Source organism: Balaenoptera musculus, chromosome 4, assembly GCF_009873245.2.
Source record: "Balaenoptera musculus isolate JJ_BM4_2016_0621 chromosome 4, mBalMus1.pri.v3, whole genome shotgun sequence".
NCBI lineage: Eukaryota > Metazoa > Chordata > Mammalia > Artiodactyla > Balaenopteridae > Balaenoptera > Balaenoptera musculus.
This window is the reverse complement of record NC_045788.1, coordinates 51,383,010-51,409,856: the sequence shown is the minus strand read 5'-3', so window position 1 is coordinate 51,409,856 and position 26,847 is coordinate 51,383,010. Positions and strand designations below refer to the sequence as shown.

The following is a 26,847-nucleotide window of genomic DNA, read 5'->3' as shown; positions in this document are numbered from 1 at the left end:
ACTTGATATACAACTTGCTAAAAGCCCCTTTATCTAAGGATTCCCAAGTTTCAAATAACCTTTCATTGGATATTTTACAACCTATTGTTACATGGCTCTTCCTTTAAACCTAAATTATTGTTTTCTTTTTTAATGATAACTAAAGCTAAGTCTCTAAATAAAGAATATTTCTTTTTAATTTGAGAAGTATTTGTTAATTAAAAAGGTAATTGTCTATTGATCATTTTGCTATTCTTGAAGTCTAATTTTTAAGAACTTAGAGATGGTGTTTGCCAACCTAATTAACATTGGATCAACTCTAGTCTGAGGATTTGGTCCATGTGCAAGGAAATAATTAGATCCTCCTGGTTAGAGGACTTAAAAAAAAAAAAGGCAACAAGATAGTCTACAAGTCAGATATGCCCCTTACCACTGTAATTAAAATAAACAATAAAGAAAAAGAAAAGGATTATAGGAATCCTAAAATTGCTTATAAAGTAATAATAATTACTTATATAATGCTCCACAAAGTGCCTTGACTTCATAAGTAACTAAAATATTACATTTAGCTTCTTAAGACAAAATTTTAAAGTTATGTCAGGTCCCAAACAAATTACTTTCCTAAAAAATGATGTGGCTTAAAGTATCTCTAAGATTCTCCTCCATTTTATTAGACAGTAACTATACAATGTTTTACATATTGAGTGAATATATGTTTAAAACTCTCATTTGGCATATCCTCTAACTCCTTTCTTTATGTGCATATTTACATGGATTCCTTCATATGTAACCAATCACAAGGCCAATATGTTGCTCTGCACAGCTTGGATGCTCGATGACTATTGTTAAAAGGCAAAACCTAAAACTCATGAAATGTGTGGAAATTCATATGAATTGCAGGCAGAAAAACTCAGTAATAATGAAAGGATAAGAAAGAGGTTTTGTGGGGTTTTTTCCCTCCAGATGAGTGAGCTCACCCTAAGGTTAATGCCAAATGACATCCTCACATCTATAAACAAGAACAGAAAACAGTCTTTACTAAGAACAGCATGTTATAGAGCAAGATTATCTCAGAGGTGAGGAATCCAAGCCAGTTCAGATGACCCTGGGGCTTCAGGAAGGTTGCTTATTCAGGCAGGACAGGTTCAAGTCAATAAGAACTATTTTTCACTGCTTAAACTCCCAGCTATGCAAATGATAGAAGATGAGAGCAGTATCTGACAAGAAGCGAAGCAAGCATTCACATAAACGAGAAAGATACGGAGATACAAAAGAGAGAAGTTCAAAGGACAAATACTGGATTCAGGTACAACATCAACAAAAGCCTCATGGGAAGACAGCCGAAGAATTCAGACAATGCATACAGATTTTCAGGAACGATTCTTTTGCTGAACAGGCAGCAGATAAAAAGTCTCACCTGGATGAAAAGTACAGCCAGCTGCTTGAAAGCTTAAAGCATGAGTCCTTGTGACAAAAAAAGTATGCAAAATAAGTGACATGTAGTCTTCTTAAAAATTAGAAAAAACTCAAGCTGCTATTAAGAAAATCATGAGTAAAAGAATAATAGCCTTAAAAGCAAGAGGTTTTGTACCAAGGGCTGCAATGAACTCATTTGCTACAAACAAACAACAACATCAAAAGCCATGCTAGGTGAGATGATGCAAGACTTTGGCTGTCAAGTTGATATGCTAGAAAATCACAAACTGCAAATGTTTCCATATAATGCATTCAGCTTAAAACCATAGCAATCAGAGTAAAGAAAGGCAAGAAAGAAGACATCACTTTTGATGACGTTGGCTTACTCATGAACCAATCTTTTTTTTAATAAATTTATTTATTTATTATTATTTATTTATTTATTTATTTATTTATTGGCTGAGTTGGTTCTTTGTTGCTGCACGCGGGCTTTCTCTAGTTGCGGCGAGTGGGGGCTACTCTTCATTGCAGTGCATGGGCTTCTCCTTGCAGTGGCTTCTCTTGTTGCGGAGTATGGGCTCTAGGTGTGTGGGCTTCAGTAGCTGTGTCACACGGGCTCAGCAGTTGTGGCTCGCGGGCTCTAGAGCGCAGGCTCAGTAGCTGCGGCGCACAGGCTTAGCTGCTCCGCAGCATGTGGGATGTTCCCGGACCAGGGCTTGAACCCGTGTCCCCTGCATTGGCAGGTGGATTCTTAACCACTGCGCACCAGGGAAGCCCTCATGAACCAATCTCATGAAAATGTTTTTGTTCCCCAGACAGTGAGTTTCAAGAGATCCCGAGGAAAATCTACTTTTGTCTCCCACTGGGATAGTTTTGCCATTTTTGGCAACAGCTAGTTTTTGAAAATGAAGGATAGATTATGATTCATCAGCACAGTCTTAGAAAATGATTTGAAAATTCAACAGTTATAATGGTCACTTTAAAATCTCTAAAAACAAACCATATGACAAGTTTGTAAGCTGAGAGTCATAAAAACAATTAATAAAAATAATTCCAAATGATTAAGTCACTATTCAGAGACCAATTCTAGAATGGCTAGGGGAATGTGGCCCACAATGGTATATATCCTTGAGAGAAAATTTGGTAAACATTAGTTTCAATAACAAAAAGAAGCTCTTAAGTATCTATCTCTCTGATAAAAATATTATCAAGAGTACCCTGTATAAAATAATAACCTTTGATGCAACAGATTGTCTGATTATCTTTTGTTTCAATTTTTCATTGATGATAAAATTTCAAGGAAAAAATTTTGCAAAGAGCTGGTTAAAATAAATTTTATAGTGTCCTATTCTAAAAAATGCCTGAAATTAAAAATAATCATACTTGACATATTCCATTTGAATAAGTTCCTTTTTTGTAACAGTTAATAGCTATTATCTTCTAAATTCAAACTTATAAAAATAAAGACACTAAGTTTTTACTCATATATGAAAATCCTAGATAACCCGTATCTTTCTTCTGGTGATACTAGTATTCATCCTCTAGCTTCACTGTCCAAAATGGTAGCAATTAATCATAGATGCCTGTTTAAATTTTAATTTATATTAATAAAAATTAAGTAAAATTAAATAGTTTCTCAGTCACATTAGCTATATCTTGAGTTCTTAATAGCCTCATGTAGCTAGTGGCTAGCATACCAGTCAGAGCAGATAGAGGACATTTCTATGACTGCAGAAAGTTCTATTAGACAACATTGATCTACAGGCTATAAACAGAGAAGAGACATCATAATTTGAATGTATTGTGATATAAACGCTAATATAAATTCAGTTGCCAAAGCTATATATCTAGCTACAAGAAAAAATAATCACACTAAATTTCAAAGATGTTTCTATCATCCTTTATATTAATCAAAGTCCAGAGTCCTAACACTAAGTTTTTTCAATTTTGTACTGAGCTTTTCAAACTGGTAACTCTGTTAAAAGTCAATTGATTTGTATCTGTAGACTCCTTAAATACTTATTTTATTACATTAAACATTCCAAGATTTTTGAGGCAGATTTAGGTGACTAGGTCAGGCAAGTTGAATGCATACTTCTTAATTACCTTATTATTTTACTAGTTAACAATTGTTCTTAATTTTGGATCAATAACTAAAATATTGATGTGTTAGCTAATTGATAAATAATGCATAACAGATTATTTAGTAAATGGTTCATGATTTGTAGCCTGAAACAAACATGTCTTTTGTATCTTCTCAAAGAGGAAAGGGAAAGACCAAGACTCATTTGGAAATGCTACCTGGGAGAAGATGTAGAAGCATGAGTAAATGTACACATATCCCCACTTAATCAAATATACTAAAACCAATAAATAAATCCAAATTTGTTTATTCAACTGCAATATGAGCAAAAGTACCAGAGTGGTAGCAATGGTGGTATGTGTGTCTCAGGGAGGGTTAGGGTGGGAAAGAGGCAAAAATTTTCCATTTTCTACAATGTCAAAATACTTGTCCACGTCTCAGAAAACAGTTCACATTAGCTTATCTCTAAAACTCATATCAAGGATACTGTTCCTAATGTATTAATATCATTCTTTTACCCTAATTCTTTACCACCGTAGTCCACCTGTCCATTTTTCTGCAAAATTAAAGAAAAGGGGACTGGTACTTCTAACAGTGGTATCCCCAGTCCCCCAGTGACTCAAACTCTGTTTGCTGAATACTACTTAAACATAATAGAGTATATCCAGAAACAGTTGATGATTCTCTACATAGAATCAGGAAAGTGGCAAGTGAGTAGAGTTAAGAATATTTGACTTATTTATCTGTCTGACCAAACTGACATGGATGAAATTACATACAACTCAAGAAGATTCTCACTGAAATACACAGTAATAATGTTATCCTCACAAGCCTTTTATAAAACTATCTGGAAGCCTCCAGAAAAAAATATAAATAAAGAAGGAAAGAAAAAAATATAAGAATTATAAACCATATCACCTCCCCAGTTAAGAAAAATTAGGCAACCTGTGAGCTATAAATTAGTCTTGGAAATACTACCATTGGTTGCCTAATGCCAGCTATGTTCTGTTATAATTAAATTAATTAATTACTTGAAATAGCCTCTGTTTGTTCTTATTGCATGCGGTAGCTGTCTTGCATTCACGTCTACTTCATAGCTAGCTGATTTAAATTAATCCCTTGCAGATAAAACTAAGATATACCAATATTACACCACAGCTAATTTATTTAAATTGGTATTCTAAGTCTTTTTAAATATAAAGAAGAAACTATATCCTTAATGTATCCTTAATTCATTGTAAGATGGGAACAGACATCTGCAACAGTTTAGTTTCTTGGAAACAGGGAAAAACAGCAACAGTAGCATGACAAGAAAACATTAAAGATGGCATTTAAACTGTTGCAAGAAATGAAACAAGCTCATGCTACATTAAATCCACGCACGAAGTGAAGTGTTCAACTCATCCTGCTCTCTAGAATTCTTGGTGAGTCAGTGAAATAGGCAGAAGAAAATGTAGACAGACATTAATCCTTTATCCATTGCAATTCCCTTTGTTCCTATTAAAAAAAGAAAAAAAAACTGAAAGAGTGAAATATGAAAATGACTCTAGAGGTCATGGAGCCCAAACCTCATTTCATAAATGAGGTGAAAACTGAGGCCCAAAGAGGTGACATGACTTGTTCAAAGTCACACAGCGATGCAATGACAGACGGAGAACAGGAAGCCATGAATCCAGCCCGAGCTCTTTCCACAGCTAATGTGCTGACAGGAGGCTGGAGGGCCCAGCCCCTTTCCCAGAAAACAACCTTTCAACTTCATGTACTAGTTCTCCTAGCACAACTTTCTTTCTTTGAAAATCAGAAAGAAAGAAAAAAAAAGCTAATAATGTTCTTTATACTCTTTTGGAGTCTTTTAAACAGATGTCAGTGGGACTACAGGAAATTTTAAATATTTATAAGATTTTTTAAATTACTGATCAGATGACACAATTGTAAAAGCCTATTAACCAATTTTTTCCAAGTCCCAGCCTCTTGCAACATCAATCTAACCAAAGACAACTGCCAAATTAATCTCGTAAAACAGTTTTAGTCATGTCACTCTCTTATGCACAAACATCTGGCAGCTCTCCTTTGCCTACCAAATTAAATGTAATATCCTCACACTGGCATTCAAAGTCCTTCACAAAGTCCCAATCAGTCCTTCTTTCCTGGTACTCCTTACCTGTTTCCCAGTCCGACTCCAGCCAGGAGACAGTAACAACCCTTGTTCTTTCCTACCTCCTTGCCTCCTCTCATTCATGCTCTTCTGTCCTCTTGGCACACCTGCTCTCCTTCCATATCTGCTTGTCAAAAGTCCAGGTCACCTTAAATACTGTCATTTTCTGAATGCCCACTCTCCAACCTGATCTAAAACACATTCACAATTAGATATCATCCCTCCTATCTTTTAAGCCTCCAAAGACTCCACTTTTTTCTTCTTTCATGAAGATTATCACACTCCCTTATATTTACATTATATATGTACCTGTCCTAACTTCCTTTCCCATCCAACTGAGCCCTTTTAAAACCCAGTCATAGGCTCCCCTGCTGTCAACATGCAATCAGTATCATTGACTTTCATGCCAAAGGATTTTCAGGACAAAACACGTAAGAATGATTTAACCTTCACTGAGTTTAACCTTCACTGAGGTTTACGTGGAAGCCCATATTAGAGGCAGGCCACCAACACGGACATGGCAAACAAGATGGACAGAGAGGAGTAAACATCATGCATTGCTATAGAATGGCGATGGGACAGGATGCTGGCATGTGGGGTTTCAGGAATAGTCATAGTTTGGTTCTTCCCACAGCTGAGCTTCCCTGAGACCCAAAATTTCCTTGGGTGTAGAACATATTTAGATGCTTTTTTAACTCTTTCAGCATAATTAGTGCACTGCAGAAGTCATTTGTTCAATGATCTGGAAGGCAGCGTGCAGCTCCCCTAAGGCCTGCATCTGTTATTGGGCAGGAAATACGGCAACTTGCTGTGTTTACTAATTGGGTTGGCTAGTTACTTTGTTCTCTTTTTATTTTTCAGAAATCCCCCCAAATAAGTAATTTTCCTATTTGAATCTTGTTATTAAAAGTGATCATCGTGATCACTTTAGAAATGTAAACTTTCATTTTCCTAAAAACTCAAAATGAGTTTGATTTTTTTTCCCCTTTTTCCTGGGACTATTTTTCTTCTTCTTCTAGCAGGTCAGCATCAAAAAGCAATTTGGGCATTTTATCACGCTCTGATCTTGCCAGATGTTCCTGCCACTGCTTTAGATAATTTTCTACCTCATGTCCCACATTCTGTATTCTCAGTCTTTCTCTGAGGTTTAGGTGGTTTTAATGATCTAGGAGTATGAGTCTCAGGGAAAAGCCTCACCAGCCCCTGCATGTACTTCTCACAGCAAGACATGCGGCTATGCTGATTTCAGGTTATTTGGGTCCATTCCACTTCCATGCAAATAAACACAGCCCTTGATGTGAACAGTTAAATAGCTGGAAAAACAGGCTGAGTCTGTGTAATTGGCCTTGTATACATTTCTCAATCTTGGCTTGTCAATGAGAATCATACTCACACAGGCTATGGCAGTATAGGGGTGGCCTTTTTCTGAGCCAAGTATTATGTACGCTATTCATTTCTCTTTTGGAAATCTAGAGCTATACCCAGCTCTGAAATGACAGTCATAGAGGAATTTTAGTGCAGAAGATGCATCATCTTTTTTTCCCCTCTTTGATAAAAATGAATGTAGGGTTTTTTTCAGAGGCTCTCCTTGACTTGATGAGGTTAATATTTTATTTGAACACACGACAAAGGCATAAATAGCTTTTCTTATACTTTCATTTTGATAAGAATAAAGGAAAGGAGGGCATATTCATTCCCATGATCAATTTTGCTGAAAACTTACAAGCTCATCTATTCCTGGAGTAGATCTGGAAATATGATTTGTTCACAGCATCAATTTCCTCAGGACCATCCAGTCTCCAATCTGCTGTCAACTTTGACAATGTCTCCTTGCTCACTGTTCACCCCCATATTTTTGCAATCAATTTCCAATTCTGCTAATTCTGCTTTGAAATCTCTCTCAAATTCATCATCTTTTTGTTTCCACTGCCAGCCACTTTTCATCTGAGCTATAGGACCATTATTTCCTATCTAGTCTCCTTTCCTGTAATCTAATCAATTCTCCAACCTTCCTGTTCCTTGCCCACTTTCTTCTGAAACCACACTCATCATAATCCCTTGCCCCAAAAATCATTCATGCATAATCGTTGATAGTAAAATCACTCATCTTAGCCTTCTAGGCCTTCTAATATTTCACTAAAACTAGTATTGATCTTTTACTATAATTCAATATTTTCTGTGATGTAAACAACTGAACACTATTGTCCCCAGTCTCTGTTAACTGCTATGCCTTTCCTTTGGCTGGACACAAGTCCTACATCTTTGCCTGCTGAGAGCCTACCCATCCTTCAAGGCTGACTCAAAATATTACCTCTTTTAAGGAACTTTTCTGATTGACACCCAACTTGATGAGTTCTTGCATTCTTAAAAGGATCTATAACATGTCTTTCTTTAATGACCTCTCTAGTCTTGTAGTACACATACTTGATTATCTATAATTTACCTTCATACTAGATTTTAAGTACCCGAGTGCAGCATGTATAATGTGTACGTCTGTATGTGTTATTAATTTGTACAGACTGGATTTTATATTCCAATAGCTAGCATGAGGCATACCACACAGTAAATGCTCCAAAAATACATGCTGAATTCAATCAACATGTATTTTCTGAGTTATTAGTGTTCTGAAAATTTATGTTCATTTGTCTAGTCATTAATACAAATCTACATAAATTATGCACCTGTATGTTCCTTTTAACAATTTACATGTAACTAAATAATTTTACTCTCTTTCTAGTTGAGTTTGTGATGTGCTGTCTATGCATTTCTTTTTTATCACTTTCAAGCTTGCCCCAACCAAGGGTAGGTTACAGACTTAGGATTCTTTCTAAGAGTCTTTCTAAGAGTCTAAGTCTTTCTTGTGCTGACATACTTATCTCTCCCTCTAAGTTCTACTGTTAAAAGATGACTCGGTTTTATATACATACATATATATATATATATATATATATATATATATATATGGCATTATTTTCCGAAGTTTACCTTACATTTGGCATATGGCAGATTAAAAACTTGTTCAGTATACTATCCTGTCCTTTTGTTTGTTTTGTTTACTGGAAGCTTTTTTCCTTTTCTCTTTCTCCTCTGCTACTGACATTTTCCCTTTTCTCAAACTTCATTTCTTAATTTTTATTTTTTGGCCCTGCCATGTGGCTTGTGGGATCTTAGTTCCCTGACCAGGGATTGATCCCAGGCCCTTGTCAGTAAGAGCACGGAGTCCTAACAACTGGATTGCCAGGAAATTCCCTCAAACTTCATTTCTTTATTGTAACTCACTCTCTATCCTGCCCTTCCCTCGAGTCCTGGTGAAAAAGCATGTTAGAGAAGGCTGGTTAGGGGAAGCAAGGCCAATGGGTCAGAATGGAAGGCACTGGGCACTGAGACATCCCAGAGACATCCTGTGCTCCATCCCTTCCTCGGCCGTCCCAACACTAGTCAACCCCCCAATCCTATCAGGCTGCCAATAAACATCTCTTATCCTTCATTTCCTCCTTTCTACCCGCCAGCCATTGCCTTTGGTAAGGCCTGCATAGTCACTAACACACCATTACAATAGCCCTCTACTCATCTCTACTGTGGTCTTTCACTCGTGGATTGTACCATTTACACTGTTGTCGGAGAGAATATTCTCAAGTGCTCATCCGATCATGTCAAGTCTTTGCTTAAAATGTTTAATGACTTGCCATCACCCAGATAAAACCTCCAAGGTCCTTAGACACAAAGATCTGGGAGCTGCCTTATCAAGGCTTCAGTGTACTCTCTGACCACGTGCTGCTCTCTACCTAGTCAAGCCCCCTCCCTCCTTATCCCAGTAGATCCTCTTTCTCAGTGGATGGGCCACCTCCTCATGTTTCACAGTCCATTTCAAGCAAGATGATTACGATAAGCCCTTTTCTCTCCAGCTCCCATCCAAGACGGAACTAGCCATTCCCTCCTCAGGACAGCACCCTACCACACATAACCTTTATTTACTTCCCTCCTAGCACCCCTAACATCTGTTACACTTAATGACTAAGGGCACTGTCAAAGGAGTTAAGCTGCTTGGTTCTGAATCCTGGCTCCACCACTCTCTAGCTGTGGAGTCTCATACAATTTAGGTAACCTATCTGTGCCTTACATTTCTCATCAGTAAAGTGGGGACACAAATAGTAACAATTTCAAAGAGCTTCTACGAGAATTAAGTTAATATATAAAACCCTTAAAACAATGGCTAGTCCATGATAGGCATTGCACAAATGGTAGCTATTATAATAATTATTTTTTAAAAATTATTCCTTGCTTGATTGCCCCTTATGGGCAAATACCATATCTAGTATATCTAGTTGTTTTTATTCTCAGCTTCTAACAGAGTCCCTAGGACATATTAGACACAGTAACTGCTTCATGAAAGAATGAACAAATGCATATAAATAGGAATAAGAGAAAAACAGACCTTTTATTTCCCCAAATTACAACATGTCCCTTTTTCATTGTTCCCCTTAGATGTGAAGGGAACTGTAAGGGTACAAACACAAATGTTCATAGCGTTTCAGTTGAGAGTTTTAATCAAACTTTCTGACATGCACAGAGGGTTTCTGTTCTACTATCTCTCAGAATTACAAGAGCATCTATGGGATGCAGAATGGGGAAAATGCCAGCAAAGCCAGGAAGTAGGACTGGCTGCATAATTTGTGAGGCCCAATGCCAAATGAAAATGCAGAATCCCTTGTTCAAAAATTCTTATGAATTTCAAGATGGCAACAGTAGAGCATTTAACTAAGTGTGAAGACATTCTGCATACAGGGATCAGTTTGACTGCACAGACTACCCTCCTATGAAGCCAGCCCTATCAGGAATCTAATATCCTCTACTCATCAGCTCTGCAATGTGTTCTGAAACACAGATTTGGTCTATGTTACTGCCAGATTTGTCTCTCTCAACTAGATTAAGAGATTCTAGGTCTACCATGCTCTTACTATGCCTCTCCACCCTGAATTGTACAAGATCCAGCCTCCACCATCCACTAGAAAAGCCACTGGCCTCTCCATTTATCTCAGTAATATAAGCTGCCCATTATTTGTCAGGCTCAAAATACTCCTTCATTTATCAGTCATTTTTGGGGGCACAAACCATGTTCCAAAACCCTGCCTATGGCGCTGTACATATAGGAAGGTCTCATTCTCTGGTTTGCCTCATTTTAAAAAGAAATTTCTGATTTTTCATCGGAAAGCCAGTAGTTGATAATACCTAATAAAAGAAGAAAAGGGCAAAATAACCCTCTGGATGCATGCACATGTTAATGGTGACATGAACGAACTGAAGGCCAAATCATAAGGAAGGAGCTCCCCAGCACAGGCCACTGGAGGAGTTATTTCATACTATATAGAAAATCCCTTAAGCAAATTCAGTTAGACCTCCTCTTAGCTCATCTAGCATCATCGGGCCCTCCTTCTTGAGTAACCTGAAATGAAATGCCTTAGTACAAACAGTGGTGAGAAGTCCTATCACAGAGGTAGATGGTAGAACAAGGACAAAAGAAAGTAAAATAATTACAAAAGAAGATATATTTGTCACAGGAGGGAACTTGGGGTTGGGTAAGAGGGAAAGAAAATTAAATTAGAAGATGGAAAGGGAAAAGGAAGCTTCTGGCCTGGAAAAGGAAAATCATTCTCCGTGCTCCTATTACACAAATGCGTTCCTGGCGTCCTATATTAAAATATAAATTCAGTTCAGAGGCAATAAGGCTGGCAGAAACATGCAAAGGCAGAGAGCCAAGAGCCTCGGCTCGGCTGTTGGCAGCCACTCGGGCCCCTGCAACAGAGTCCAGGTTATATCTGTCAGACACTGAGCCACTGAACACTGTTATTTCTTAGTTAAGGACTCTGGTGTTGGCTTTGAATTTTTCTTTATTTTGGGAGCCATAAACAAATAGTGATGCATAGCAGAGAGGAGCAGAATATATTATTCCTTGCTCTGTCTGGTGAGGAATGATAGCAGGTGCAGTATTACTCAAACAAATGTAGATGGTGGGAGAGGAAGGCTTTCTCCAACAAAGTGCATTGTTTCTTAAGGTTGTTTATGTTTTGGATGAATATTTATTGAATCCCTTGTGAGTACTGAGGACAGAGGAGTGAAGAAGAGAAATGTTCTTCTGGGGCAGACAAAGTATATATGTAAGCACATAAATGAACAAGATAATTTCATATAGAGATAAAAATATAATGAAGGAAATAACCAAGGGGATGTAAAAGAATAAGTGGAAGAAAATGGTGAGGTGAGGTTACCTTAACAGAGTGTTCAGCAAAGGCTCCCTTGATAAGGTGGCATTTTGCCAAGACTTGATTTATAAGACTTAGGAAAAGAGGTAGACATTGTACATTTGAGGTAGAAGGAACAGCAAGTGCAAAGGTCCTGAGGTAGGACAGAAATTGGCTATTCCAGTTATCAAAAGAGGATCAGCAAGGCTAGAATTTAGAGAGCAAGGGGGAAATATATGGAAGGAGACTGCAGAGGTGGGCAGGAATCATCATGTAGGATCTCGTAGACCATGGTTGGTAGTACTACATTTATTCTAAAAGCAATAGGAAACCCCTGAAGGGATTTGAAAGGGGTGATAGCATCTGATTTCAGACTTCAAAGATCACATTGGCCACTATGTGAAGAATGTACTGCAGGAGCAGTAATGGAAATAGAAAGACCTGTTATAAGGCTATTGTAGTGGTTCAGGTAAGAAATGATGGAGGTTCTAGATTAAGGTAAGGGAAGTGGAGAAGGAAGGAGGGAAGGGGTGCACTGAGGTGGAGGGATAATGTCTGCAGTATCCTGAGTATCAGGAGTAAGTGATGCCTGCACACATCCCTGAGGGGTCACCTCATGAGGACAAGGTTGGCTCCTATAGCTTCACAATTAGTAAACACCTCACTTATCTGGAGGCTACATCTTCAAAAGCCTCAGTTATTTAGAACATAAAATTTTTAAAAAATCTTTGAACAAAGACCACATATTTAAGTTGCTATGGATTACTCATAGTGGAGACAGTCATTTCAAGCCTATTTATTTTTTATTTCACAAACAAGTTTTTTTTTGTTGTTTTTTGGTTTTTTTAAATTGTGATTGCTCAGTTTCCCAACCCATGACAGATCAGATTCATTACCTCAGAAGTGGGCAGGCAATGTTTCTAAAGCCTGGCAAAGTGAGAGCAGTAACAGAAGACAATTGATATCTGGGCAAAGAAGGTGGAGACACACAGATATACATACTTACACATCCACATCCACAAATAAACAAGCAAACAAACATTTGAAATAAGCACTCAGCAATATATTAATCTGGAGTTACTTGGTAAAAGGGTCCCACAGACCATGCTAGCCTTTGAAGGCATGAAGGGACTACAATGTTTATTCCTGGGTGCTCACATAGAGGACAACTTTCTACCACAAGACATCTCTAAACCACAGACACCTCTCCTATGTGCTCCCATAATGGTCCTTGCTTCCCTTCCTCAGGGCTCTTACTACCTTGTTGTTTTCTCCTTCTGTAACTGTTACCCACACAAGATAGGGAATGCTTTGAGGACAGCTCTTTAATGCCCTTTTTATCTCTGTATCTCCAGGGCCCACCACAGGGCCCTGCACAGAGTAGATGCTCAACAAAAGTGTGGAAAGAACCACAGAGCAGCAGCTGTCAACTTACCTCTAGAGGAGACAGCCTGCAGCCCAGTAACTCGGCAGCTGTTGTATCAGTAGCCAAAGCATTCCCAAGGTTTACAGAGATTTGCAGAGGTACAGCATAGGCTTTTTTTTTTTTTTTTAAACAGATGGATAGAAAGTTTTAAACCATTTCTTCTTGGCAGAGCAACAAAGGTGGGCTCAGGCAACAGGACTGATATAATTATAGTTTTGGTTATGCCAAATATCAGCATCATTACCTTATTTTTTTTCTCACAGAAACAAGCCATTCCCTCATTTTGTTTTGAGATTTCAATACAGATCAGGCTTACATTTGCTTGGTCATATTGACATGGTCTCTAACAAAAATGTCCTGTTTCTTATTACTTGTTGGCTGTCATTGCAGGTTAAGCTCCCTGAGGGCAAAGAATATGTCCTGCCCAACTGAGCCTCCAGCAGTTCTGGACATGAGTGCTTTGTCCACAGTGGGCTCAGGCAGAGAGAAGAAACAATCATGTAGGAAATCTGAAGCAGTGCTTTCTGGATGCAGAACACAAAACAGAGCAAAGCAACATCAACACTGAAAGAATAATACATAAATATATAGAAATACAGATAGATAGATAGATACATGGATAGATGGTAGATAGATATAGATAGGGAAAAGCACTGCTTGGATAGTCAAAGAGTCCACTAATGGCAATATGAGGCCCCAGTAAATATTCTACATTTTACGTGTGTGTGTGTATGTGTGTGTGTGTGTGCATGCGTGTATGTGTGTTTCCCTCAAAAAGCCCTTTGCTAAACTGCACAGGTAACCAAAGATCTTCATAAAATAAAAACAGGAAAAAAATCTCATCCTTGGTCTTTCGGAGTAAATTGAAATACAAAATATTTAAATGGTCATTACAGAAAATATTCCTCTTCTGAATCCAAATTTATAGATATTTCAGTTCTCATTGAAATAAAGTTAATCCCCTAAATAAATGACTTCCAAATTTTTTTAAGCAACAGAATCCCGCCCCCTCCTTTTTTCTTTTCTTTTTTTTTAAGAAATCCTGACACGGTAGGTAGTCTCTCCCTACATGTGTAAGGAATGAAAGCCAAGTTGTGTTGGTGGTGTGGATGTGTGAAAGCATGGCACTGGGTGATGGTGGGGACTTGGGTGTGGGTCAGGAAAGGCGCTGGCGCTCAGAATCCTCAGGAACTGCCTGGCTTGTAAATTACTGTGCCAAAGGTACATGTCAATTCTTTCTGGCCAAAGCTTAGAGCTGCAAACTGAGTCCTGACCTCTCACTACCTGGAACGATGGTGAGCTTGAAGAAGATGGTGAGCGGGAACTTAGCAGGAATGGAGAGTGATCACTAGCCAGAGGCGTTCCCCTTTCCACAGACCCGCTTCATGGGGACATATCTGTTCCTGAGAGGCCTAGGAATCCAAATCAGAAGGAGCATAAATGTTCTTAATAATGCTACCCAGGCCTCCCTCTTCTTTTCCTGGCAGCAGCAATATTGACAAATGCTTCATATCTACTTGGAAGTGTTACATTTGTCCTTGTGTCATCCCTGTGCTGTGCACACTTATCCCTCTATCCTCTCTCTTCCTCCTTCCACTTGGAGAACTTGGAAAAGAAGGTTCTAGAAGAGGAGCCCTGAACCTTTTTTGGAAAAACAGAATGTGAGCCAAAAAGAAGAGAGGGAAGGTATTTTTGTATCATCCTCCTAACTAGGAGACAATATGTCATTTCCTTTTTGACGTAACAGCAGCAAAAGTCTTTGCCTCAAAGGAAAGGGATGAAGGGGAGAGTGAAAACTTCTTCCTTCAGTCCTGAAACAAGGAACAGAATATTAAAACTATTATTGATTAATCAGTTTTTCTGCTTTTGAAAATTATAATAATGGTTGCAAAGACCCCAGCCTTTTATTAAGATTTCTTTTTGTCATTGTTGAAAACTAATTTTTGCAACATTTCACATACTTTAATGAAAATTATGGGCTATAATTAAATTGCTCTAATGCTATCATTACATAGATACCAGATGAATAGGATTAAAGTGAACAAAGAAATAGCTCTTCAATTAAAAATTATTTTAAAAAGAACTTGGTCCAATTTCCTAAATATGACAAATGAAACAGTATTGAAAATCAATGCTACTACAGCTTTAAATTGGTAAGATCTTAATCTTAACTAAAACCATGTTTGCATGTAAGCAACCATCTGGATAAAATGTTTAAAATTCAGGGAAAATTTTTTAAAAGTCTGAATCATTTTGTCTACACAAAGTCAAACACTTAGATATTTAAAAGTATCTAGATTAATGCATAGTACACTATCTTGATAGAAAAATACTTAAAAACAAATTAAAGGAACTTCTCAGTAGAGGAGAGAGAATCTGTGTCTATTAGAAGGACTGGATATCAAGTGAAATTTGAGTTTTGATTTGAAAAGGAGCCCCAGCATTCCTAACTAGCAGCCATGTGACCTTGGGTAAGTTATTTAACCCCAACAAGCAATAATTCTTCAACTATAGAATGGGTATAATTATAACACCGTTTTGAGATCTTTCCGGGGATTCAGTTTGAATGAAAAAAATGGAAGAGTGCTTGGTATCCCTCAAGAACTCATATCCAACTAGAACCTCAGAATGTGACTTTACAGGTTAAATTGTGTTACTCCAAAATTCAAATAGTGAAGTCCTAACCCTGAGTATCTCAGAATGTGACCTTATTTAGAAATAGGGTCTTACAGATGTAATTAGTTAAGAGGAGCTCATTAGGGTGGGCCCTAACTCAATATGACTGGTGTCCTTATAAAAAGTGGTAATCTAACAATTCAAGAGCAAAAAAACACAAAAATCCAATTAAAAAACAGGCAGAGGATCTGAATAGACATTTTTCCAAAGAAGACATGCAAATGGCCAATGAGTATGTAAGAAAATGCTCAACATCACTAATCATCAGGAAAATACAAATCAAAACTACAATAAGATACCACCTATAAGAATGGCAATTATCAAAAAGACAACTAATAATAAACGTTGGCAAGGATGTTGGGAAAAGGGAACTGTTGTGCATTGCTGGTGGGAATGTAAACTGGCACAGTCACTATGGAAAACAATGTGGAGGTTCCTCAAAAAATTAAAAAGAGAACTACCATATGACTCAGCAATTCCACTTCTGGACATTTATCTGAAGAAAATAAAAACACTAATCCGAAAAGATGTACCCACATGTTCATTGCAGCATCACTTACAATAGTCAAGATATGGAAACAACCTAAGTGTCCACTGATAGATAAATGGATAAAGAACACATAATAGAATACTATTAAGCCATAAAAAAATGAAACCTTGCCATTTGAGACAACATGGATGGGCTTTGAGGGCATTATGCTAAGGGAAATAAGTCAGTGAAAGACAAATACTGTATGATCTCACTTATAAATGTGGAATTTAAAAATCAAACAAACAAACAAACAAAAAAGCAAGCTCATAGATAGAACAGAGGCTGGGGGTGAGGAGTGGTTAAAATGGGTGAAGGGGGTGTCAAAGGTACAAACTTCCAGCTATAAAATAAATAAGTCATGGGGATGTAAGGTACAGCATGGTGACTATAGCTAATAATACTGTACTGCATATTTGAAAGTTGCTAAGAGTAAATCTTAAAAGTTCTCATCATAAGAAAAAAATGTATGGGGATGGCTGTTAACGAGACTTATTGTGGTGATTGTTTTACAATATACACAAATATCGAATCATAATGTTGTGCACCTGAAACTAATATAATGTTACATGTCAATCATGCCTCAATAGAAAAAGGGAGAATGCCCTGTGAAGAGATACAGGGAGAAGATAGCCATCTACAAGCCAGAGAGACCTACAACAGAATCTTCTACACAGCCCTCAGAAAGAACCAACCATGCCAGTGTCTTGATCTCAGACTTCCAACCTTTAAAGCTGTGAGACCAAAATTTTCTGCTGTGTAAGTCACGCAGTTTGTGATACTTTGTACAGCAACCCTAGCAAAGAAATGACCTTATTTGGAAATAGGGCCTTAGCAAATGTAATTAAGATGAAGTCATACTGGATTGGGATGGGTCATAAATCTTATGACTGGTGTCCTAATAAGAAGGCCATGTGAAGACACAGAGACACTGGGAGACACCCAGGGAAGAAAGCCACATGACAACAGAAGTAGAGACTAGAGCAATACAACTACAAGCCAAAGAATGCCAATGACTTTTGGCAACCAGCAGAAGCTAAAAAAGAGGCAGGAAGAGTCTCCTTTAGAGCCTCCAGAAGTAACCAAAACTGCCAACTCCTTGATTTTGGGCTTCTCAGCTCCAGAACTGTGAGAGAATAAATCTCTGGTGTTTAAAGCCACACAGTTTGTGGCAATTTGTTACAGCGGCCCTAGGAATCTAATATAGGGAGTATTACATAAAGTATTCTGTCCACTTACAAAGGACTATGTGAAGATTTATGATTAGAAATTATGCTTCCACATCTAGTCCAGAGTTTAAGATGATCAAATCCAGAATGAGATTATGTGATTGTTACTAGCAAATATAGGTACTGGTGTGATTTTTGAAGTTGGTTATTTCCTAAACTGCTTTAGCATGTACCACCATGGGAGGAAGAAGAAGAGGAGGAGAAATATGAGAGGACAAAAGATTATCAACAAAATCTGTAACAGAAAGTAATGTAGAAGTTAATTAAAGCAAAGATTACATCATAATTATGAAGCTAGTAGTATGTTCTATATGTGAAAACAACACTTTAAAACACGTATCATTACACTGGATAGTAGAAAGGAAAGCATTTTCTACAGAGGATTTATTCTGTGACATAGCTCTTTTTGCTGGTGGCATGTCATATGTTTTCAACTTCAACCCCAATTTCTACAAGAAAAAAAGTATTTATTCTCCGGAAAAAATGAGTTGGACACCTATAACGGTCTTTTAATCATCAGCTTCAGGAGACTCTCTCTGCCTATCAGTAAACAATGGAACAATTGACGTTCTTTTAAAACTTTACAGCCCTTTTAGATCTGCTTCATTTCAGAGTTCCAACTTAAACTGTTTAGCTTTTAGAAGACTTAACCACATCTGTCCAAAGATACTAATTCAAATATGAAGCCAAATCTCTGGTTTAATCTGGTTTCCCATTTATCTTCAGACCCCAAATAAACCAGATGTTTTAATTATTTCAGTATGTAGTGATTTTTCTACTAGCAAATTGGCCACCAAATTTTCTATTTGATCTGGGATCCCACATGAACAGAATTGTTATTGTTGCTGTTGTATTGTTTTGCTTTATTCCCTCTGTTCTAAAATCATCTCCTTAAAGAAAATACAGTTGGCCACTAACAAATTATGTATATTTGGGCAGGATACTTAACCTCTTTGGTCCTCCATTTCTGCATTTGGGAATAAAAATCTCATAGGATTGTTGTGATATTAAATAAATTAATAAGGCTAAATGTCTAGAACATATTAAGAGCTCACCAATGTTAATTCTATCTCCACTTCCCTTAATGTTACACACTGAACAATTAAAATAGAAACAATCAGATGAGAATAGAATCATATTACTACTTCTACCCATGTACTCATACTCATGTACTCTGTCTAGCTACATGTTAATTTAAATTATCTACTAATGCTCTTTTTAATCCGAAACCTCCAATTGTATACTAGATCCCAAGTTTCTCTAAAGATATTATTCCAGAAGTCTATCATCTTTCCTCTATATTTTTAATTGTTCCCTTCCTACTATATACAAACATTTCTCTCTTTTTTAAATTTTTTTTTATTATAATAAAATTGCTTTACAATGTTGTGTTAGTTTCTGCTGTACAATGAAGTGAATCAGCTATATGTATACCTATATCCCCTCCCTCTTGGACCTCCCTCCCAACCGCCCCATCCTACCCATCTAGGTCGTCACAGAGCACCGAGCTGAGCTCCCTGTGCTATACAGCAGGTTCCCACTAGCTATCTGTTTTACACATGGTAGTGTATTTATGTCAAACCTAATCATACAAACATTTCTCTATTTCTTCCATCTTAACCTATAGCAACAAAACAACCTCTACTGTCCTTATACTTCCATTTTTTCTGCTCCTTCTTACAGCAAAACTCCTTAAAATAATTATTTATGCTTAGTGATTCCAAATCTTCAGCCATTCTCTCTTCGACCCACTCCAGTGTGTCAGACCCACACCACCCCACAAGAGTTCATTTGGTAGAGTTGATCACTCTTGTCTATTTTGATGCATTTTCTTTACTTAGCTTCTAGGACAACAAAAATATATTGGTTTACCTCCCATCTCACATGTAATACTTTCTCAGTCTCCATAGTCTTTCCTTCTCTTCTTCCAGACCTCTTAATGTTGGAATGTCCCTGGATTAATCTTTGGTGTCATCTCTTTTCTCTATTTTCATTCAGTTCCTTTTATTCTCACTCAGCCTCATGACTTTAAAACTCTACCTTCTATATCACAATGACTCCCAAATATATATCTCCATTTATACCTCTCTCCTGAATGTCAAACTGGTTCCTTGATGTCTACACTTGGATGTCTAAGAGTCAGCTCAGATTTAACATGTCCAAGCTAAACATCGTCCTTCTACTGTGCCTCCTCCTACACTATTCTGCATTCCTCTTTTCTGTCTTAATTGATGGCAAATCTATTTTTCTAGACATTCAGACCAAAATCTAGGAATCTTCTCTAAATGCTCATTTTCTTTTACAACCCATAACCAAATGAGCAAGAAATGTGATGTTTGTAATATATCTAGACTATGACTTCCATTGTTACTCCTCTGGTCTGAGCCTGGACCAGGCTGACATCTTGTCCAAGCTACAACAACCTCTTATTTGCTCTCCCAGTTCCTCCATACTCTCCTACAATCTACTCTCAATAAGTCAGCCAGAATCATCTCTTTAATATGAAGTCAGATCATTCTGAATCTCATTGCCTCGCTCTCTCTACTCTTTCCAGATTTACCATACCCCTAGTTGTTCCTTAAATACACAAGGCAGAATCTCATCTTAATGCCTTTGTGCTTGCTCTTTGCCATGTTCTTTCCTCAGATACTCATTTCGTTTCCTTCAGGGCTTTGCCCAAAAGAAGACAATACTGACTAACTTATTTAAAATTACCTTCACCCTCCACACCAGCACACCCAAGCCTCCATACTCTGTTTATTTCTCATCTTCTTATACCGTCTAAATTTAGTTGTTTATTGTATTTATTGTCTACAATGTGTCTCCACACACTAGTATATAAGCTCCAGAAGGGCAAGGATTTTTTAATTGTTTTTTTTTTCACTGATGTATCTCGGGGGCCTAGAGCAGTAATCTAATCAGTCCAGAGTAAGGACTCAATAAACATTTGTTAAGTGAATAATAAATTAGATAGAAATGTATAAGCATGAAGGAAGAGCATTCTGGAATATAATCCCCTTTTAAAATCCTAAACACACTGACAGTGATAGCAGTCATTTTTATACATATCTAATTAGGAAAAAATCAGTCTCTATGTTCAACAAATCACCAAATAAACCCTAAATTTATGGAAAAGGCTCTTGAATGAATTCAATATTATCTCAGGTAAAGACTACTAAGCAGAGTGTGTAAAAGTAAAATACTTATGAAAATCAGGAATAAAATTCTCAAGGAGTCAAGAACTGTACCACAGCCATCTACAGAGACTGTAATTTTCTATACAATAAAATTGGGGTAAGTGAAAAAAAATGAGTTAACTTATGCAGAAATGAAAATTAATTCTGTATTCATCTCACAAGAGCTATGCAAATTATAGTCAAAGTACTGGAGAAATACAAAGCTAAACAACTCTAAGGTATCCATAAGCCAATCAATTTGCTGTGGATTCTCTGGGTCCCTTGTTCCTCTTCTCATGTTTACTGCCTAATATTTGACCACTTTACTGTTTGTTGGCAACTCTCATAAGAGAGAGAACTAGAGAAGCAAAATGAAACATAAGCAAATTAAAGCTACTCCTGATAGCAGCCAGGAGGAATACGTTGGGATCTTTGTCTGGACAGTGAGAAAACATGTGTACTATTTAAAAGTATTCACTAAAATGGGTACTAAGCATGTTTTCTGGAAATCAGTTGCTAACATTGGCTTGACCCAATTCAATAAGGTGAGCATTAAACCCATCTAAAATAGAGTCAACTGATAGAATAAAAAGAATTCACGATATATTTGAATGTGCAAAAGCAAGCAGGAAGAAAAGGAGGGTAAAAGGGTGGAGACATACAAGCCTCTGCTGTAGAAATCATCTACAGGAAGTAATTTAACATAATGGAAATGCATCTAACATAAGCAAGAACTAGGGCCAAACCTGACTCCACCCACTTACTAGCAGTAGAAACTGGGTCAGAATGCTTAACTCTGAGAACCTACTTTCAAATTTGTAAAATAAGGACAGTCATATACTTTCTTCATAAAGTTTGGTGATAAATTATGTCAGTCTCCACATCCAAATTCCAGTTTCTATCCCATGTTGCCTGCCTATTTGGCCAAGTGCTGACAGTCATCTCATTTTAAGCACTCATCCTTTCTTTCAATTTTTCAAGGATAAAGCCCTGAAGAAATATCTACAGGGTAGTTAACATATGGCTAAAACTATCATGGGAAATTTAAAAAGATGGATTAAAAAGTGCAACTGGGACCTTTTGTAAATGAGAGGCAGCCTATTGGTAAAAATATGGTTTTTTCTTCAACTGTACAGGAAAAATAGTATAAAAGCTCTGTTTAAAAATTACAGCAAGGCATCTTTTGGAGGAGGGAGAAGATGTTCTTCCTTTCATACAGATTAAAGTGCAGAAGATGCTTTGTTCTTTGTAAACTTACTTGAACGTAAGTTCTATGGGAAGAGAGATCTTTGTTTCATTCATTACTGATAGTGCATATAATAGGCAATTAAGAAATAGTTTTGAATGAATACAGCATACACAGATTGGCACAAGGGTGGTGGTCCATCTGCCTCTGCAGATGACCACACACAATTTAAAAAAGAAGAGATAAATAATAAGCCAGAATTTTATTAGCACCTAGATAAAATGCAACACAACTATTCCTATACTTCCTAAACTTCCACAATTCTGTTGAAGAACTCACAGCCCATATGCAGTATATATATCAGCATATGCATAAATATGAAATGACTAATATTTTTTGAGCCAGGAAAATATGATTTCCTGACGTGAATAGACCCTTCACGATAGAGAAGGAAAAAAAAGCTGAAAGTTTGGGGAAAAAAGTTCTATTCCTCTGTTTAAAAGTCAAGTTCTAAACTTTGATTTTGTTTATTTTTTTAAAAGACTATTTATATAGAACATTGCATTTAAATTATTTGTTATTTAGATGTTAGGATAATATACAAAGAGCTAATAAACAGCATAACTTAGTTATTAATAATAAATACCAAAGTGAACCAGTGTTTTAGAATTTTTAATATGAAAACACAGTAGATTTGGACTATAAACCACAGACTGATGTAGGTATCTATAGATCTTGTCCTCAGGCTAATTATAAAGTAGTTCAAATTTTGCCAAAGTAAATAGCACAGCCTACATACTTCTTTGCCAACTCTCTCATAAAGCAGATGGAACCAACAATCTAAAGAACCATGAAAAAGAATTTTTTAATGAATCCATTTCCTTCTGAAGTTGTATGAGAAGAAGGTCACTTTCTTACTTACTAGCTTACCTTTTGATGTCCTTATCATTTTTTTGATTGTACATATTTTTATGTATTATGCTATATTTATGCATTCTTCAATAGCATCTTTATTTATGACTTTGTGAATCAACATCTTTGTGATAGGAGGCAAAAGTCACTTAGCTAATTACACATGCTTGATAAGCTGCATAATAATAACCACTGCAGTACTGTACATTAGTTGAAAGCATATAAATTACTGCAGTTATTCTCATTTTGGAAAAAAACAAGAGACTTTTTTAGTTATCTAAAACATCTTTGTTGCCTCCATATCCACCTTCTTAAGTATACTATTCTTTTAACCCAAATCATGACATTAATAATAAAATAAAGGTTAAATTCCATTCTATCAGTCTGATCAAAGAAATAAGAACAAAAACAAAACAAAATTCAATTTAATGCAAATACTTCTGATCTGCAATTGAGAATTTGGTGATATGAAGCTTCTTCCACATAATGCAATCCCAATGAAAAAAAACAGTTTAGACGTTCCCCACCCCCCAAGAATGCTGTAATGAAATCTGACTTGGTCCAGCCAAGAGATCAGAAGTGCACAGAGAGAGAGAGAGAATGTACAGAACTGGAATATTAATATGACTTCTGTATGAAGATTGAAAATTCTACAAAGTTATAATAAGGTCAAAATAACACAGATAATTTACTGCCAGAGAAAATCATACTCTCCTATGAGTGATTTACTAGATGTTCTATAAAAATGGAGTGTGGACAAGCTACATTCAGATGCAAGCTTGCAGCTGTCAGTGTCTACATTTGCTCAATCTGGCTAGAGGATGCTTTGAAGGTTGATTTAATTGTAGCTTCTGAATCATGTTCTTCCCTATGTTTTAAATTGTTTAACATAAATATAAAAATGTTAAAGCAATTTTAAGACTGTAAATATTTAGTATAAAAAGCTGCAAAATCTCATTTTTTTCTGGAAGAGTGACTGAAAACGGAAAGACTGTCTGGGAAAAAATACCATTACTTAATAATAATAATTGTCCAACAGTTATGGCAAATTTACCCTTATATGAGAAAGTTCATAGGGTGTTCAGAAGGAACTAAGGATAAACAAACAAAAAACTAGGTTTGTGACTGAACTGATCAATTTTAAGAGAAACAGGAATCTATTATCTGTAGAAAAGGGTTCGGAGATCAAAGCTGAACAGCTGGGAAGGCAGCATCTTTGGGTTCCCTGCAGGCAATGTAATAACCTAAGTATCTTTTTCTCTATACACAAACTCAAAGCAGAGATTCAACTCCTGTCCATGCCACCAGCACCAGCACATAGGCAACCACCAATGAGCTTTGTCAATGTCATCTACTCAGCTAGAGCTCTCCTCAACCATCTTTCCATTCTTTGACAGGCTTCATTAAATTCCAAATATCGCCTAACCATTCACTTCCCAGCATCAACAAATCATCCTTAGGGAGAATATCTTGTTCTTCCTCTGCAAGCTGCTTCCCCCATTTTTTATTTTCACTTTTATACATACCTCCTTTTCTACATATTTTCTTGCCGGGTTTTCTGGTACATTCCTTGGATATTCTTTTTACTGAAAAATGAATAGAAGACTAGAAAATAACATGGCGCTCCATCACAGACCGCCGGAACATGCAACACCACTATCTAACTTAATACGCTCCTGCGTTTACTGAGTGCGAAAGATCCCCAATTCGCTGAGCCTGCACATGCAATGGAGAAATGTTGATGCATCTTCTCAGAAGTCATTCGGTAGGAAATGGAAATTAGGAACCCATTTCTACCTAAATATACGTGCTGCAGAGGAAAGAAAATGAGTAGGCACAGGAAAAAAATAAGAACGCCAACACACATAAACAAAAAGAGCTGCATGCACACATGTAAAATATGTCTACATGCCGACAGGAAAAGCCATGCATGCTACCAGTACACATGAATTAATATTGTTAGAATAGAAAAATATAAATATATCTCCCTGTTTTTCCTGTAGTAAACTCACCATCCTCAGTTGGGACGTATATATTTAAATACAGGCAATCTTCACTCTGGTCTTGTACGTATGATGAAACCACATCCAAGTTATTAGTAAACCACACAGGAAGCATGACTTCTGGCAATCTGCCATCAATGATATTCTGGGGACACACAGGAGCAAACTGAGTAGCATTCCTGATATCTGACCAAGGAGATGGTGGTTCTGGAGGCTGAAAACGATGTTCTCCTGTTGGCGGGGCTGCATATGGAATGCCAAGAAACTGAATAACAGGACCCAAAATTTCATTATTGAGTTCTTTCTTAATCCCTCTTATCTTGCCGAAGTTGGTAGTCACCAGTGGGTCTCCATCATCCAATTTTTGTGAGAGCACGTGGGCAGCCTGAAGCAAACAGCCCAACACACAAAGAGTCAATGAGGCCCCCAATCCCCTGTGTACCAAGCATGCCATTACTGCTCTCCAAACATAAGCTGGCCACATGCATCTGGGCAGCGCCATGGTTCCACATCAGTTGTGTAGTTGTCTGGTTGCAGTGAGGCAAAGGTGTTTGTATCCACTTGAGAAAAACCGTATAACGGTAGAATACACCTCAGATTTCTCAAAGGCGAGCTTGTCAAGAAAAGCTCAGAAAGCTCTTCATGCAGCCAGTATCTCCCATTGATTTCACATGTATTGAAGTAGCATCTTCAATCATCGCTATTTATCAGACCATATCCTATTGACCATTCTGTTTTCCATAGTAGCAACGTAGTGAGAGTGGCCATTGACTGTACATTTCCCTCTTATAAATCAAATCCAGTTAGCTGCAGGTCTATATCCTAGAGAAAATGAAAATAAATCATTAGTACAAACAAGCTAAAATAGACAGAGTGTTAACTAGATGTTTTACAAGCTACAGAAATACTTTAATAGTGGCTGGAGTCAGGTGAGTTAAATACTACCATAGGAAAATTATGGTTTGATGTGAGATGACAGATGAAATAACCGATTATTAGAATATTGAGAAACTTGCCTCCTGGCTTTATACACATTTAATAGAAAGCAGGCCTTGTTAAAATATACGGTTTCAGGAGTATTTCACAGTACAGTTTTCTTAAAATACTGAAGGTTATGTGTGAAATTTTCCCTTTATTGAAAGTCTTCAATCACTTTAAGGGACCACAGTATTAATCACCAAACATACTAAAAATTAGAATTCAGTAGCAGAAAACCTTTTTAAAAATATTGGTAGGGAATTAGTCAAATGTAAACAAACTTTGTAAGAATGACTATATATATTAAACAAACAAACAAATAAAAAGATGGTCCCCAATCCTGTGCTATATAGAAAAAAACAGATTATGTTAGAACAAGAAAACCAATATTAGTTCAACTATGATCATTTAAGTGCAACTACCTTATAAGGTCAATCTCCTTGCTATTTCTCAAAAGTATACATAAAATCATTGGCTATAGCTCCTTCACCTTAAATTAAGATTCAAGAATTTAAAAGACAAAATGCCTTTAGACACAACTTGAAAAAGAGACAGAAGTTGGCATCATTTTTTGCAGACTTGATTTTTTATCATCTAGGTAGCTATATATTTTAGATATCAGTAAATTTGCAACAGGAAAATTAACTGCTGAGTCAAAGTCAATATATTTTAAATTACAAATGTTCTCACTACCTGTTAAAGATCAAAAGAACAATACAAAAAGAAAAGAGTGCGGCAGTTTAAAAGAACAAGCATACCTAATCTTAGCGTTGCATACTAACAGTAATCAAACATCTAACAGTCTTTACCCAGTCCAACTTAGGATGCATCAGAATAAAATGTAACATTCAGTGCAATGC

The 26,847-nt window shown here is 36.9% G+C and overlaps 1 protein-coding gene across 4 annotated transcripts in view; it reads right to left on the bottom strand.

The window, feature by feature from the left end:
* Positions 1-26,847, bottom strand: part of NLGN1 (neuroligin 1) — an 875,473-nt gene that overhangs the window by 674,008 nt on the left and 174,618 nt on the right. For 3 of the 4 annotated variants that reach the window (XM_036851598.1, XM_036851596.1, XM_036851597.1), the window contains exon 2: positions 25,019-25,831. In XM_036851598.1, the coding sequence (XP_036707493.1) occupies positions 25,019-25,511 (493 nt within the window). In that variant the 5' untranslated portion in view covers positions 25,512-25,831. Of the gene's footprint in view, positions 1-24,532; positions 24,593-25,018; positions 25,832-26,847 lie in introns of all 4 variants that reach the window. The other variant, XM_036851595.1, reaches the window with a different exon arrangement.